Source organism: Cynocephalus volans, chromosome 11, assembly GCF_027409185.1.
Source record: "Cynocephalus volans isolate mCynVol1 chromosome 11, mCynVol1.pri, whole genome shotgun sequence".
NCBI lineage: Eukaryota > Metazoa > Chordata > Mammalia > Dermoptera > Cynocephalidae > Cynocephalus > Cynocephalus volans.
In genome coordinates, this window is record NC_084470.1 from 112210663 (window position 1) to 112228865 (window position 18203).

Below are 18203 nucleotides of genomic sequence, written 5' to 3' on the forward strand. Positions count from 1 at the left end.
AAACAATTACTTAAAACCCACATGCAGATACAGACACACACACACATACACACACACACACAGAGAACCAGGAGGTCCCAATGTTCTGTAGAATGAGGGAGGCTGCAGCTGTAGGCCGACAGCTTTCATATCCTCATTTGAATAATGTGTCCTGAATCTGTCACTTTATTCATTCTCCTTATGCTCAGTGTACTCTACATCAACAACAAATTAAGTTGTAAATAAGAGACAATCATCACTTTTGTTTTTAAGCAGCTACTGCATAGAGAATTTCAATGTACGCTCCGTTTTGACAGGGGGAAAAGAGGTGCTAGAGTTTGCTTTCATAAGCACAAATATGGGGAAAGCAACAGAAACGAAAACAGAAACAGTTTACTATTGCTGAAGGGAGGGGGAAAAACATTCTCTAAAGCATATCCATCCATTACCAGGCGAAATTTCTTCCAAGAAGCTACTAAAACATATAAAGAAAGAGGCTAAGTTTCCTGGGCTACACTGGAAACCCATGTGACTTATTAATACCAGTCCTTTGGTTTTAATACACAAGTGGCATCTTTGCTTAGCGCACCTTTAGACAAAAGGACAAGTGCATTAAATCAATTATAACACAGGTGTATTAATAAACTGATTTCACATTCATCTCTATTAACTTCCAATTCACTATGTTCAAATCACTACCACATGCATAGAAAATGAAAAAATTAATAATAAAAAATGTCCCTACCTTTACATCGGAGAAGTAGGTCTTCAGCATATTGGAGCTGGGATAACGGGTATAAAAAAACATGAGCTTTGCTTTTTTCAAGTGATTGGGTGACAATCCTTCCTGCATGTGGGATGCAATTGGTTAAGGAAAAAAATTCTGACATAAGAACTACAACTCCCCACCTTACCCTGACCCCCCAAGAGTCTGGAGGCCCACCTAGTAGCCGTGGGAATGCTGGACATTATATGGCACTGGCTATGGTACCCATTGCTAACTTACTGCCATTTGCTCAAAATGACCATTGCTTGTCAGAAATTGACAAATATAATGGCGAGAATGCACAATATATCTGCAGGTTCTTGCTACTTAGTGGTAAGGATGGCAAAACATTCCTGTCTTAGGTCTGTATACTATCTATATACATTCACTTGTTGCTAAGGAGACAAATGCACCTAACATGTACTGAACAACTCTTATGATAAGAGTTTTTCTTCTTTACAATTACAGTTCTGTTCGTTCTTCTCCCCACACTCTGCCGTTTACATCAAATTACTGTACTAACGTACGTGAAAATATAAAATGCATTATTTGGAAGACTGTTATGCAAGCTTCACATCTTACCTTTTAGTGCTAATCTAATGGAGCATCTAGATTCACTTTCTTCCTGTCTTATTATTATATCCTTTTAATTGTTTCCTTTTAAATAATAGCTAAAACATGGGAGGGGTAGTTTTGGCACAGAGAGAGCAGGGAGAGAGGTGTCGCTTTTGTTAAAGCAACGGTCCAAAACCAAATACAATTCTCCTGTCCTGGATTTATAGTTAACTCCTTTGAGAGTGACACAGTAGTTGGGGCTAACAAATCAATAAATGTAGGTTAGCAGATCAATAAATGGCCACTTACCCAAAATAAGAAGGCCTATTTATCTGGAAACATCATTACCTTTTAGATCTGTAAACAGCAGCAACTAAAACAGTCCCCAAGAGAGTGTGAGGCTAACCATAACAATCCAGGCTTCCTGATTCTCCCCCAGATTCTTGGCAGTCCTCAGCAGACTCAGAGCTGGGATGGCTCTGGTCACATCTGTGCCGCAGCCTGGCCCTGCCATTTCCTCAGCAAATTAATGGCTTTATAATTTATCAGAAATGAAGATGCACGTGGAGAAAATCAATGTGGTCCCCCACAAGGTCAATTAAGGGTCCTTCCTAGAAGCTTCTCTAAGGATTTTCTCTTAAAAGAGAGTCTCAGAAAAATAAGGAAAAAAGGAAAAGAAAATATGCTCATGTGTGCAAACACACACACACACAACACACACACACAACACACACACACACACACACACACACACACACACACACACACACACCCTTAACTACCCAACAAAAATGTCACACCTTATGAAGAAAGGTCAAATAAACACAGACATTTAGGAAAGGTAAAGGTTTCTAAATGACCTCCATCAAGTACACCATGACTAATCTGAAGAATGAAGGGAAACCAGAAAGTTACCAGAAAAGCATAATCAAAATAATATTGATAAGCTCTTGACTACTTATAACTCGGTGTTTAACCAAATGTTCTGCTGAGAATTTGTTCAATTAACATTGCCCTTAATATCCCATGCTATTTTCAAAAGATCACCTTGGTTTGTAAATAGAAAAGTTAAGCATCGTGGTTTTGTTTTTTGTTTCATGTGTGCGTGTTTTTACTAAAAATAAACACTGAAGAAAGAAATTTTGATTTTATATCTGTAAGCCAAAGCAGCTTAACTGAACTTGTGTTTTTGTTTGAGATCCTTAATGATTACAAAGGCGATAATTTATGACTGACATACTTCTTGTGCCAAGGAAAGGGCTGAAAGGCCCTCCAGTAACCTCCATTAGACTGATAGAGAAGACTAAAGGAGCCCGGCACACTTCAGGACCATCTGTCCAGATGGATAAGTGAAATAATAGTTGCAAGCTGTCTCCTATTGCCTTGTGATAAGAGTTTTAGGCAAGTCCAAACTTGGACAAACATTTTCAGCTCCAGGTTCCAATCTTTTCTTTCAGATGGCTACATTAAAACAACCTCATACATTTAATTATAAATCACAAATCTTTTTAAATTTGGTCTCATACAAAACACAAATTGTTTAGCTGTGTTCCTCAGATAGGCATAGAGCTACAAACTTCCTGAACCTTTCAATACATCTAAATTATGCTAAGATAATTTAGTTGTTTTTATTTAAAAAAAAAAAAGTAACTATCCATTTTATTTTCAAGATTTAGGAGCTTCTTATTTAATGAAAAAATTATTCTCATTTGAATTTCTCAAGTTCATTTTTGCTTTAAAATGTTTCCTGTTGGTAATACTTGGAATTGATCAGTTGAAATGGAACACAAAATAAACCTTTATCTCTTGCTTATTGTGTAATTAGGATAAAATTCCCATGAAATATATGTTTCTAATAAACTATTAAAAATAGTTAATGAAACATTTAAAAGCCAACAGTTAGATAATCCTTTTTTTCTCCTCAAAATAAATCTGAACTGACCAATTGGTTAATTTCCCTTTTAAGTGCTTGTGCTGAAAAGCAACTGTTCTTCCAAGAAAGCACTAGCTGTTTCCAGGATACTTACACACGCACAATGACTCATGATGGAATAGATTCAGTAAACATACAGCTGTACTGAACACGAGCTAAGCTCCATTCAAGGCCAGGAAAGAAAATGAGCACAAATAAATATTAAGGAGGTAAAGGGGGGTGGAGTGAGGGGGATGGAACGCAAACAAGATCTGTCCCGCAGCTCATGTGGCTTTGCCTCAATTCTCTCAGCCATAGCTTTGTGAAGACAGATGACATTCAATTCTATGTGTAATGCAAAATAGACAATAACTGCTGAAACTTGAGACAGCTGCCAGGTGTAAAAAAAAAAAAAAAAAAGGAAAAAGAAAAAAAAAGAAAACATGATAAATCCATAAATTAATGAAAGACATCTGCTGGAGAATATAAAAGATCAGAGAAGCAGGGTACTGCAGCTGAACCTAAAGCGGTGTTCAAACAACCTGAGAATCTAAGTGTTGTCTGTTTACCAAGTACAATATAACCTTACCTAAACAGCAGCAGCAGGCAGAGCCGTGGAGGCAGCAAAAAGGCAAATGGAAAAATAAGGGGTTGTGAAGGCTGGAGAAAGAAAATTCTTTTTTTCCAGCTGAACTCTGGATTGTGGCTAGAGGTTTTACATGCTGCAGTTCCAAGCAAATGGATTGGGCCTACTTACTCACAATTTCTAAAATGCTTTGAAACCTAAAGAATTTTAGTTTTCTCTTTATTCTCTGATTTGCTCTGTTTCTAAGTGGCTTTCCCCCTAGAAATCTTAAATGGGGAGAAAAGATCCAAACTTTCCATTTAATGATAGTTATAGAGCAAGCTGTTTCTCTACTAAAAAGTTCAACAAAATCAGAGGGATTGGTAGTTTATGGAAATCTCTTTTTTTAAAAAAAAAATTACTTATTTTATAATTTTACCTGGGGGGCTGGGGTGGGATTTGGAGCCCAGAGTCTTTCAGTCTTTACCTGTTCCACTATAGCTAATATAATTACTATGGTCCCACAAGACTTCTAAAAATGTAAAAGCTCAACTTCTGTGGATTGTTTCATACTTTAGAAATTCATTTTCAATCCACGTTTCTGTTTAGAAATTAATTTCAAATTATGAAACAATTTCTTTTCTAAACTTGAAGTATTTTTAATCTTCTCCCTAAAAGTGGCATAGGGAAAGCTGGCTATCACAGAGAATGGGCTCAGTTTCTTCACCTGCACATCTTAACGGCTTATAATACTACCCTTGTGCTTTAATTGGGTGCATGCAAATGTTTGAGGCCTAAACAAGGCTATTTTTCTTGAGATGCAAAGAGGATGAATGACAAGGAACATCATGAAGAAAAGCAATTGGCTGGCTGTTTCTTTTGGAATTTGAATAAAACTTAATATTTGATTAAATAGATTCATTTGCAAAGATACTGAACACATTTTTTTCTATCCAAGACATGAGCTCTCGGAGCAGGTGCATTGACATTCAGTTTAATGTGCACACATTCACTATTTCCTTTCTACCAGAAGGAATGAGGTAGTGTGTTCTATTATGTAGAACATATATGTTAAATGTGCTGAACTTAGAATGGATTTATCTGACAAGCTGGTGTTTTTAATAATTCTTGTCTTGGCTACTTTGTTCAAAAAACAGATGACCGCCTCTGGAGCAGGAAAGAATTGTTCCTTAAGAATTAAGTTATTTATAGCAACTTGGAAAGCCATGAACTAAAAGTAAAAACGTAATAATGGCAATCATAGTAGTAAAATTTCATCCCATTTCTACTCATTTCTATTGATCTTTTCTAGGAATAACTGTACAACAGGTTCAAATATGGCCCCATGTTCCTAAAACTGAAGTAAGACATCACTCACTGTGATTCCCAGAGATTTCTTCAAACTAAAAGCTTGAGATTTTTGCCTATACACCATGAGGTAAACCAAGGGAAGAAGTCATTGCCAAACAGATATAGAGGCAGGAGAAAAGTGGATTCAACCTCCAAACAAACACTGAGATCCTCACTGGTTTCAGAATTGTGGGGACTATAGAAAAGGTTGCTTGCCCGTTTTCTTCTTCCTGAGAAATAATATATCAATGAGATAAATGGTTAAAAGTGCAATGCAGTAGAGGGAAAAGAGAAAGAACCAGAGGACAGAAGGCCAAAAGGTGGAAACTGTAATCATTAATTACAAGAGGTCAAGATTATTTAGCTATATGAAAGAAACACCTCTAGGTGTAAAAAACTAACAGTTCATATGAACACAGGTGTTTCCCAACCATCACTGTCCAACACAATCTTATTTTGGTAGGAGACAGGAGACATTATTCCTCTGAAGAAGCAATCATAGTTTCTTTAAAATCTGGTATGTATGAAAATTAAAGGACCTTCTTTCAATTCGAATCCTCAAAATTCGAGGGAGTGAGACAATAAGAAAGCAATCTAACAGGTTTTTTTTTCCTAGAAGACCAAACTTACTTAAAAGACACCAAAGGAAAAAAAAAAAAAAAAAAAGCACAGCCATAATTATGTTTACCTGATAACAAGGAAAAGTTTAATTGAAAAAATAAAATAAAATAAACCATAAACTGGCATGTTGAGCTAAAGAGTTTAGTATGAACTTAAGGATTTTGAAACCTGGCTTCAAATATTCACTAAAATGGATGTGCATGTAGCTTTACTCTATGTGTGTGTGTGGGAGAGAGAGAAAGAACCCACTATCACTACCAGTTGTTTCAAAATGAAGTTAAGGGATCACTGAGGCGCAACACGGTCTATCCCTGGACATTAGCCTTGCACGAACCTCCAAAGACAGTCTTCCTGCAAAGGATAAAACATCATTCAAGTCGTTTTATTCAAGTCTTCTTGCTTTGCCTTTCTCATCACCTATAGCTGTATTGCAATCATTTTGGCCAGTGTTTATTGCCTGTTTCTAATGTGTAAGGCATGGTGCTTGATTTGGCTTTGATTCATGGATTGTTGGATTGAATATTAGATCTTTGTAAAGGCAGGAGTTAAATCAACAACCAAGCCAAACTCAATTTCTATTTATATATCTAAGTCCTCAACATCTTTCTCTTCCCTTTCTATCATGATGCTCTTCTCTTCGTCTTCACTATGGAAAGACACTCCATGTTTAGCTGCCCAAGTAGGTCTTATCTTGTGGCTCCAGTTTACCTTATCAGAAATCTTCACCACTAACCTGAGAGCTGGCTGGAAGGGTGACCTCCAATAACTGGGAAAACATACGTCCTCCATAGCTGGGACTTTGCACTTACGTGGCAGCCTCTAGAGTGGGCTTAGATACTAAAATGTCAACCTCTAGTCATCAAGACGATTGCTCAAAATCCTCAATTTAGTAACAGCCAATTTAACTGCTAAATTTTATATCCATCTGGTAATTTATCATACAAGGAACAAGCCCCCACCTATCCCCAAATGCTACTATTCCACTACCCCAAAAGACCAACAACCACAAGAGTTTTAAAAATTTACTGAAAGGACCAATGTACAGAGAAAAAAAAATCATTAGTTAAAAATAGCTGGAGTTCAGAATAGGTCTAATAAAAAATATAACTGGCATCTCTACATAAAAGTCAGGTTCAGAATTTAAAAGTCATAAGAAGACAGCCATTTTTTTTAGTCGAATACAGCTGAGTTTTATATTTAATTGTGCTCTCTCGCTTTCCAAAATAATTTGCTTTGTGTATGTCAGGACAAAAGATTTCTGTGTATGGCTGAACAGAGGTTAATCATGCATAGATGCAGCTGCACCAGACCCAAAGAACAGACTTTGGGTGAACGATAGACAGATGGATGTCATCTGAATAAATCAGTACCTGTATATTTCCTTAAAAAAAAAGTCTCACTTAAAGAGAGAATCTAACTCTCCACCCATATCCATCTTTCTCCTACTCCAGCCTCCCACCAATAAAATGATCTTCATAAAATTTAATTGGGCCTTCTTTAAATGGACCACGAGACTTGCAGATGTTTTAAAGTAAGAATTCTTACGAAATCTTACAGATTTGAAAACTGACTTTTCTCTTTACTCCATTATAAAACTTACCATCTTTAAAAATATCTGAAAGAATTTAATATTTATAGAGATTTTTTTCCATCTCTGAATCTACTCTTTAAAAATAGAGATAAGAAAATAACAGGAAAAACAGCAGGAAAAAAACACTACTCAAAAAACGCATATTAAGTGTGGGTTCCTTGAGGTAATTAACAACTTGTGAAAGTTGCAAAGTTGTTGGTTTAGTTTTAAGCTTTGTGCACAGAAATGCCACATGCCTGGTGCTAAAACAACAACAAAAACAACAAAAACCCTATTACGTTGAATAAGAGGAAAGACTGCATTCTCAAGAAGTTCCTAGCCTACATTCCATATATTGTGTCAACCTAATGTTTTGGGAAACCATTTTTGGTTTTTGGTTTTGTTTTTTACTTGGGAAAATAAAAGGATATTGCACTTCCCGAATAAGGTGAGATTTCGGACATGTCTTGAAGATCGCCGCACTCGGACTTTATGAGCGACAAGGAGAGCCCTTCGGCGGTGCTGGGTGGGTGTGCTGGTGAACAAGGGTGGTGGCTCAGGTGGTGGGATGACATCTTGGTCCTCAGACTCGTCGTATCCCGAGTTAAGTCTAAGGATTCAGGAGAGGCTCTGTCTTTTCCAGAGAAGGAGCCGGAGGGAGCACCTAATGGACTCTGAAATGGATAGGCCATCAGGGGAAGGGGAAAGGGGTGGCGGAAGGTGGACGCGGTGAAGCCTGCGGTGGCAGACAGAGGTGACTGGTGCAGGGGCTGGTGGTGGCCGCCAGCGGCGGGGCCGGAGGCAGACTGGTCAGATGAGTTTTTGCGGACAACCAGGGGCAGTGCCTCCGTCTGGTCTGTGGAGCTGGGCATCTGCACGTTCCCAAAGGTGTCCAGGGGGTTCGGAATGATGACGTCGCCAAAGCACTGCAGGCGCTGGTTGGCGGTGTGGAAATTGTGGTTTTCCCCATTGACTGCAAATCTGGCCTGGGGGATCTGGAGGGGTGGGAAGACCTGAGGAACCTGGCGGGAGGGCTTGGCCGAAAAGACTTTGACCACAGTGTCCACAACTTGCGACATGGCAGTGTTCAGTTCCTGTTTCAAGGTCTCGGCCAAATGTTTGCCTTCTGGCTGTAAGGAGTTTGGCCCGTGGTCTCTTTCTTTGTTGCTGGCTTCTCGCTTGGGCTTGTTTTCAGCCATCTCCTGCTCTCGGATGAGGGCTCGGGCTCGGTCAATGAACTGGCCCGGGTCTAGCTCGCACATCTCGTTGTCTGACCTCCCGACCGAGTCCTGGGCCCTGGCGTCCAGGATCTCGGAGCGCATGCTGTCTTCAGACAGGTTCCCGTCTTCCTCGTTCTCGGAGTCGGTGCTGTCGTAGATCTGGTAGAACTTCTCCTGCAGCTGGCGCAGCTGCTTCTGCATGTCCTCCAGCTGCTGCTTCAGCTGTCGGCGCTCTTCCCGCTTCTGTTCTTTCCGGGCTGAAACCAGCTGCTGGAAACTCTGCTGCTGCTGCTGGGGCAGCTTTTGCTTGCGTTTGTTTTCTCTGTAACTTTCTCGGGGACTCACAGACTGTGGGGCCATCTCTCTTTCATTTTCATTGCCCCTTAACGCCACACTGGGGGAATGGCTCATACCCCGAATTATATTCTCAACCCGGGCGCGCTTTGCCCTCAGGTGCTCATCACATAAGCGATCCATATCAAACTGGCTCATAGTAGGCCTGCCAAAAGGGGAAAGACACTCTGGGGGGCTGTCTCTTGAAGAGTTGCTGCATATATCCTCCTGATGTACTTCGGAGCCTGTGCTAGAGAGACCGCTGGCTTGGAAACTGGGCTCGGTGCCACCATTTTTGTTCATGTTATTTTTCAACAGCTGGGAAATGATGGTTGCTCCTGGAAAAGGCATCATGGTATCTTCATACGAGTTCGCCCTCTTCAGCAGCTTGCGGAGTACATTTGACTTTTCCCCATCTGCATGCTGCACCACTGAATACTCAACATCCTGCTCAGAACCTTGGGGATTCATGGCACTAAAAAACGTTGCTCTTGCCTTAGCAAAAAATGCAGATGCTGTCCCTACCGTCCTTTTCACTCCAATGTCAACTCTTCTCCTCTTGGTTTGCCGGCTTAAGAGGGCTGTGCTGTCATGGTCAGGCATCACTGGACGGTTATTGTGCCATCTTCAAAAGCTCGTCAGCTGGGCACAGCTCAAGAATCCCGGGACCCTGGCCAACAGAACAAAAGGACTGATGAATCATTTTCTTTAAATTTCTCCAAATTTCCTGACCTCAATCCTGAATCAAATGCAAAATGCATAGGCTCTGGGATTTATGGCACATTACAATTATTGCAATTTATTATGCACTCTGCTTGAAATGAAACATTTTTAAATATTTCTGCTCCACTGGTTTAAGATGGATTAAGATTAAAAAAAAAAAAAAAAAAAGCAAAAACTGCTTAAGCACCAGTAATATGATTCTCTTTCACAAATGCCTAAAATGATACTGTTTATCTTCAGAAGAAACAGTAGATTATAAGAACATAGCCTCTGACAACCAATTGATTAAATTTTGGGCATTGAGATTCATATTATAAAAGAAGATGAAAGTGGTCTATACTTAGGAAATAAGGTTAAATTTTGAGGGTGTGTGAACTTTAGATTAAAAATCTTATTTCTGCATTAAAATTACTGTGGTTTTAATGCTACCAAAGGAAAAAGACTTTAAAATAATTGCAAATATTTAACACACACCCTTTATTACTGAATTTTTAAATATTTTTGTCATATGTGAAATGGGAAGGAGAACACCTCAATCAACATCTTTCCAACATAAATGCCAATTTAGCATTGAAATAAATTCACGAATACTCATTTTTACGAGTCTGCTTGTTGAGCATAGTTATGCATTTTTATCAATGAAATCATATGTGAAGACGTTAGCTGTTGCATCTTACTGCAACTGTGAGAATATTTATAATTTTTCACAATGTCCTTTTAATGACTTAAATTATTATAAAGTTGTATTCACTGCAAAAGAAAGATGTTGTCACATTTTAGAAATAAGTATGTGGAACAATAAATTACTGGAGTAGGCAAGGATAAACACATCTTCAGTAATAGTTTTCTTCTTAAAATCTGCCAAATATTATTTCGAATGTCTAAAGAAACTCTTTAAAATACACCATTTATAAATATTATTTCCAATGCCAAACTTAAAACAAACAAAAGCTGAAAGAAGATATATAAAGAAGAAAAAAATAACATCAATGAAATATGTGAGAAAGGGAAATACCTTCTCTGTATATGAAATTCCATTGTTTCTTAGGAACACGATATAAAAAGAGAACATCCTTCCTTGCATTTTATACAAGGCACTTGACATATTGTGTGACTTATTAAGTAGTGATACTAACCCCAAATTTTGTATAAATGTAAGATGTCACATCTTTTTGTTTACAATTAACATTTTATGAAGAAAATGAAAATATTTTTTTCACATCGCGTTTATCTAATATTAAACTTCGCATTTGCTTAACAGAGCACATCTTCACAATAACAGGGTCTATTGCCAAAGGCAGCGTGCAGAGTGTTTGGAACAGCTCCCATCTCTCTCGGTTCACCTGTAAAAACATCTACGTGCTCCCTAGGACTGCATCTGTGGCTAGTTTTAAAGAATGACTATCCATGCAAATAGGCATAATTTCAGCATGAAATAACCTGAAAAATCAAGAAAATGCTCAATGGCAACAATATGTATTATTTTTTTTAAAGCAGCAAAGACCTCATCATGCAGTCTTTGCTCCTGCTTTCTATATGGAGACACAACACTTTAAAAAGAGCTTGCTGCAGGGTATCATGAAAGCAAGATGCTTCACAAACACACACACACGCACACACACACACATGCGCGCACACACACACAGAGTATGCTTAAGGATGAAATACTTTTTGTATGCTTCAGGATAAAATTTCCTGAACATGGCATGGAAACAGAGATATCAAAAACTTCAGTACTGGGCTCCAAATCAAATTTAGAATGACTGAGACCCCTCAGACACTAATAATAAAATTGGTTTCAGGAATACAAAATGCAGAGACAAATATTTCACTATCACATTAGGTCTGATAAATCATGTTAGCTGTCAGGTGAGAGAAAGAACAAGGAGAGACTGAGACAAACAAGAAAAAGGATAAATTATTTCAAAGGTCTATTCACAGAAACACTTGCATATTGGGGGGGTTACAAAAAAGACTTTTTGTGTGTATGTGACCTTTCCAAAAATAGAGTTCATTGCCATTATTTTAAAATTTTACCTCTTCTCTTTTTTGTGTGCAAATCATTTTCTCTTTAATATCACCTGCATAGCACACAGATCTCCCATCAGACCATTAAACAAACTTTCCACAGTATTTTTTCTCCCGCTGTTCACCTTAACTCCTAAACTGGACTTTCCTCCTGCCCAACCTTGCTCTGGGAAGAGTACCTCTGCAACAGAGGCTGGAAAGGACTTGCTGGTGTCACTGATGAGCACAAGGTCATCCCAAGGCATCCTTCCTCTCCCAACTGCCATTTACCTCTGCGTCAACTCCATTTCCTCTTATCTAGCCTAGGTATCAACAGCTGCATCCCTCCCTCATGCCGGAGCCAAGAGAAGGGCTGTGCTCTTCCTAAGGTGGAAAAAAATGATACTTTCATCTTCAGTGGAGAATACGTGTTAATTAAAATTCTTGTTGGGTCTGTTAAGAACAAGATATCCTGTGATTCTCTCCAAATTCACCAAACTAAACTGTTTTTTGCAATTTTCTTTCAATTGGTCAATATTTTTAGATTAAATAATGATTTGTTTCTGTCTTGGGTTAAGATAATTTAAATACTTTTAGATCTTGATGTAAAATGTCCAGCTGAGACATAACAAATAGGATAAAACAAATGGGAAAAACAGGAAAAATTACATAATCCAGCAAGAGAAGGCATTATACTAATAGGCACGAATAAACACATCTCTCCACGTAGCTTAGACCTAAACTTAGAAATAAAGGTAGAATGATAGTACACATTGGAACCATAACTCATGGAAGCTATGGACAAGAATAAATTATAATAACTGGTTGACATAGTACTTTAATAGCGTCATGTTTCAAAAACAAAAAATATATAAGACCATATTAACCACATAAGAGAATACATTGTTAAATAGCCACAAATTAAATCACTTGACAACATTTTCCAAGTACTTCCATAATTTCCCAATTCAGAATTTAAAGGATGCTATGGAATGACTTTATCACCGATATTGTCCTGTCCATTAAGATTTTTTAAAAACTCCTTTATTTTTTAACACGTGTACTAAGCCAGAATGTTTCATCTATAATTATTGATTCCTATCATATTTTCATTTTAACATTAATTTTGAGTTTAACCAAGCCATATGAAGCCTTTTGATCAGCACTGGTAAACATCAATACCAGCAGGGATGCAGGAAAATACTGATATAGAATTTGAACCCAAATGTGTTACTCATTGTATACAAGTACTCTATTCCTGTAACCTCTTTAATGTGAAAGTCTGTATGGAATTTTTTATTATTAAATACTTCGTTGCTCCAATTGGCATCTAATCTACACAAATTCTTTAATAACTCCTATGCAATGGATATCTTAACATAGCAGATTCCTCCCAGAAAAAGATACTAATAAGAACAAACATCCAGGTATGATCTAGTCAGATTTTAACTATTCCAAAAGATTCTTCATTAAAATCTGAATTATCTGACATTCTATTTAACATGGAGACTCACAAGGAAACTGATGACAATGTTAGGAGGAAAGAATTTCAAAGGAACACTGCAATATGAAATAGAAAGAGGTTAAGTGCTCCACTTTAATAAGGAAGCTATTTTGGGGAAGGGGATGCAACTTTTATTGCATCTATCTAGAGTCCAGATTATGGACAAAGAAGTGTTTCATTATGGTAATTATCCAGATAGTTCAGACAAATGGTTTATGAGACAGGGAGAGTGTAAGATTGGCATGGTTTCCTGCTTGGATTATTTAGATTATCTGTCTTTGTTGATAAAATTATTTGAAGAAATTACTCAAACCTACACTTTACTTCTTTTAGAAAATCATCTTTGAATAGGCCTCTAATCTACTTGGGGAAAACTGGTTATGAAATTTCAAATGGAATATCATTAACAAAGAATCAATTTGGAGATCATTAATTCCAGGGGGAAAAAAATCAGATGATTTAGGTCCACCCTCCCCCCCCCAACAAATCACTAAACTGTTCCCTTCACTGTATTCAAGAGTTCATTTCTGCTAATTAGCAACTTTTCCTTTGAGGATATTGCTGCTTATTCTCAGGTTAAGAAAGCCATTGGTGTTTACTTTGAAGAACCCACTTGACATAAGTTAATATTTCAATTAACTAAGATTGTATCATCAGGTTTTAAAATGTCCTATCAATAACAGAGTTCTCAAATCACAACCATTTAAGATTCTTCCACCCTATCAAAAATTCCTTACATTTTTCACCTGCAAAATGAACAGAGAACATTTTCTGAGACATGCCTAAAATATTAATTTCTACTTATTTAAAAAGTAATAATTCACCAAATTGGTAAATAAAAGAGAGTGAGAAATCATCTTAAGAAAATACACTAACACTTTTTGGTTTTTGGTGGATTTTCTTTTTGGCAGAAAATTGAAATACTCTAAATCTCCTTTGAAGCTTTAGAATGCACTAAGCAATAAGGTTTGAGAAATTCCTTATGTACGTGTCCTTTCCAATTCATGCAGGTACTTAATTAGAATCCTATAATAATACATCATGCACAACCCATTTTTATATTATAATATCAGTAACATTTTATAATTTCTTTTGTTAATCCTAAATCTATAAATTCTCATATTAATATTGCAAATTCAAGACAATCCTTGAAATAATCTAAGAAATTTATGAAAAAAGGCCTATCTCAGTTTTGAATAAATAGGAAATCTGGCAACTTATAGGATAAGCTAGCTTAGGTTTTAAGATTGCATGTGCTGCTTATAGAGGAACCACGCTAGGAAATGAATAAAGTGAGAACAAAGATGCATGTTATGTATGCATGACTTTTTTTTCCCACAAGGTGGTGATTAAACTAAATAGAATTCTGCATAATGGACACATAAAATATCAATAAGTGCCAAGCACAGATAACCCCTATTAAAAATAAAGCAAATGAACATAGCCGTAGATGACATTTTAATTACCAAAAAACTTCAAAAGCATCCAAGGAAACTATTGGAGAAACTTTGATTCTTAGGTCTAAACAATAAATGACACATACTATTTTATTTTCATGAGAATAGTATTAACCACCCAAACAACAAAACCAACCAACAAAAACCGTTCACCATCTAATCTCTTTCTATGCAATTCAGTTTAAAGAAGCAGCCTGCTTAAAGAAAAATTTTAAAAAGCCAAATTTTAAAAATTCAGATCAAGTCCTTACGTTGAATTCCCAACATCTTTCCTCACACATCAAGCCTTAGCTTCACGTATTTTACCATTAAATAAACATATCCAGGGTAGCCCTGGACAGGTTAATGCGAATACTCTTCTTTTTCTTCCTCACCCATACTCAGCCCATTTCATTTTGAAAATACTCAGAAGTTCTGGTAGGAAATTCTTCGTAGAACTGACTGCCCAAATCTCACATCAAATAGAAAAGCACAGTTACCTCTCACATACTTGAGATTTTCCTTCTCCATCAAAGTCATATCTAGGACATCTGGCACATGTCTGGTACAATGACAGCCTCATTCTACTTCATGAGTGCATTTAACATAAGACTTGAAAGAGTTTATGCACATACCTATTCTCTCTAGGCAGGGAGGAAGCATGCTCAAAAGATCAACTTTAACAGCAGTAACACTTTCAAACTGACTTTGGTATCCTTGGCAGTTCCACACCACCCATGGCTGTCCAAAACACACACACACAAAGGACAGCTCTTTCTCCCTCTCTCTCTGCCAAGCACAGACCTGGGAGACAGACATAAACTGGAGGGAAGCAAAGGCAAAGTCAGTCTCCCTCCACCTGCTGCCTGAAGTGGGGGTACTTTCGGCCACCGACTGGCAGACAGAAGCCTGAGACTTAGCCTCAGCAGCAGCTTGCCAACATCCTTAAGAAAAATAAACAAACACATACCAACTTGGCCCCCACCCCCACCCAAAGAACTCACAGGGCAGGGCTCAAAACACAACAGCCCAACTCCCATTAGCCCAGACAATCCCATTAAACAGGGCAACCATAAATTCATAAACCTCTACAACCCTGGAGCAAGCACTGTGGTCTGGAACTGTACAGACACACACAGACGCAGAGGAAATCTGCACCTGTCTTTCTTGACACAACACACCTGTCAGGCCCTGCCCATGCGCACTCTGCTAATAGATTTCTGCCTACCTAGTTTAGGAAAGGAAATGATTTTTTTTTTTTTTTTTTTTGGTAAGGGAGGGCATGGGTGGAAGAGAGAGAGGAAAGAGAGAGAGAACAAGAGACTCTTCTAGCCTTGACTCTGAGAGGAGGCCACCCTGTGCTTGCTCTGTTTTAATAAGCTCAAGGAGACAACACAGACCTTCTTGGAAAAATAAAAACAAGCAGGTGAGTGCCCAGCCTTCCCCCAGGCGGAGTAGGGTTCTGGGTTGCCAAGAACAGCAGTTTCACACTCCAGCCTGCCTCGTTGGGCTATTTAAGACTATCGCCCAACCCCTCCTCCTAGTTCTGCTCTCTGTCTGCCTGGAGGACTTCACTTCCGAAGAAGCTGGGAAGGGGCGGGAGACCTGTGAGTCTTCGCAAAGCGACCCCCGTTCCCTGACCCCGACCCCCCCCCGCCCCCCGCGCCATCACTCCCTCCACCGACGGTCAGTTTCCGCAGGAGGAGACGCTGCCTGGCACACCAGAAGAACCAACAACTTGCTAGACTGGACTTTGGGTGATGCCCCCCCCCCCCGCCACGTCCCCCTCCTCGGCTGCTCGGGCAAGATAGCAACGCTCCCCTCTTCCCGCCCTCGTCACCATTCTTCCCGGTAACAATTCCTCTCACCTCTCCTCCCCCCCGCCCCAGGCCTCCGAACTGGGGCAAGACCGTAGATACCACCACCCAGACCAGACCGGCCCGACGCTGCCGAGCACCACAGACCGCCGGCGATGGCAGGGACGTCCTCGGCCTCGCTTGTCCCCTGCCCGAGAACACCCCTACCCCCACCCGGACCGCGATCCTTCGCTCCCCGCGGCGCTCGGGCCCGATCCCCCCCCGACCACACGACCCCCTGAGGCTCCCGGGGCCGCCTTACCCGACTCCACTTGACCCAGCCCCGGCTCCGTGCGCTCAGGAGCGGGGCGCCGCGCTCGTATCCCGGGACCCATCTCTCCGCCGCTCCAACCCCGAATCCAACATTTCAGCTTCGACAGCGTTTTGCGAGGAAAGTAACAGAGCGCCCCCCTCCTTCCCGTCCCCTCCTCCCCGCTCCCGGCCCTGCCGGGGTTCAAAAGGAGAAGTGAAAGGTATGCAAATGACAAGCAAATTGGAAGAGCCGGGAAGAAAGGCAGCTATAACAAACCAGACAAAGGGAAGGGACCCGGGGTCCAGCCCCGGAGTTTTCACCGGGGGAGATGGGAAGGATGGGGCCCGGCGGAAAGCGGGGATCCAGACGAACAAAAAGCGACCCGGTCCCCCTCGCGGTCCTCTCTCCTGAGAAGACAGGGCAAGAGAAAGAAGGGAAGGAAGCAAACGCCTCCTCACACCCCAGAAACAGTACACAAAAGGTGACAAGATCAGCGACAAGTCCAGCCACACCAGCCTCCCCCCCATCGCCACCACCACCACCCCCAGCCACCAGCAGGCAAGAGAAAGAAATAAAAGCCAAGAGGATCACTTACTCTTAGGGACTGGGAAGAGCGGGTCGCTGAGTTGCACGGAGGCTCCTGCTTACAAACTGTTGAGTGGCTATTTTGTGACGATTCATTTAAATAACACCATTTTCTCCTGGAAAAAAAAAAAAATGTTTACACGGGTGTGAGTCCTGGGAGGTTCTTTTCTCTCTTTCTCATTCAAGAACAAGCCAGTGCAAGTGATCCTGGAAAAGGGGAGGGGACTCGCGAGGGGGAGAAGATACTTACGCGGTGGCCGGCGCCGTGGGACGGAGCCTCTCTCTGTCTTTCTGCGGCAGAGAGAGGGGAAAACACGCGCGCGCGCGCCCGCCGCTGTCCTGCGGCCGAGGAGTGTGATAATTGGAGCGGGGACGGTGAGTCTGTGCGGGAGCGAGCGAGCGGGGCGAGCGGGAGACGGAGCAGGGAGACGGAGGGGGGCGGGAGCGACGGGAGCGACGGGAGGAGGAGAAAAAGGACCGGAGAGCAGCGAAGGGGAGAGGAGATGGGAGAGCAGAAGAGCGCAGGAGGCGCGGCGGGCCGAGCGGGAGCCGGAGCGGGAGCGGGGCGCGAGGGCGCGGGCCGGCCCGGCGGGAGCTCGTTTGCGCCGCTCTGCCTCCCCGGCTGCAGGGTGTATTCTTTCAGAGCGCTCCCTCAGCTCGGGGCTCCGCTCCACGACAAGATTTACTTTAAGACACAGCTGAAGGAAACAGGAAGACTGCACGTCACAGTCTGACTGACGTACCCGGCCCCAGCACCCAATCGCGAGGCGCCTTCGGATTCAAGGGGGGATAACAAGGCAAGAGAACTTGGGAGGAAAAAAATATATAAAAGGGGTGGGGGTGCGGGGCCGGGGAGAGAGGAGGGGAGAGGGGCCCCGCGCTCCCCCGCCCCCGCCCCCGCCCTGCCACTGCTTCGGGGCCACTGGATCGCCGCGCCGGGGCCGGAGCGAGCCATCTGCGGGCGCTGC

General features: G+C 40.9%; 1 protein-coding gene across 1 annotated transcript in view; it reads right to left on the reverse strand.

Annotated features, from left to right (window-relative positions):
• Positions 1-17902, reverse strand: part of PROX1 (prospero homeobox 1) — a 51525-nt gene extending 33623 nt beyond the window's left edge. The window contains exons 1-4 of the mRNA XM_063114026.1: positions 17486-17902; positions 17246-17351; positions 7750-9541; positions 725-832 (exon numbers count right to left, since the gene is read on the reverse strand). Coding sequence (XP_062970096.1) covers positions 725-832; positions 7750-9474 — 1833 coding nt within the window. The 5' untranslated portion in view covers positions 9475-9541; positions 17246-17351; positions 17486-17902. The remainder of the gene's footprint in view (positions 1-724; positions 833-7749; positions 9542-17245; positions 17352-17485) is intronic.
• Positions 17903-18203: the final 301 nt, after the last annotated feature.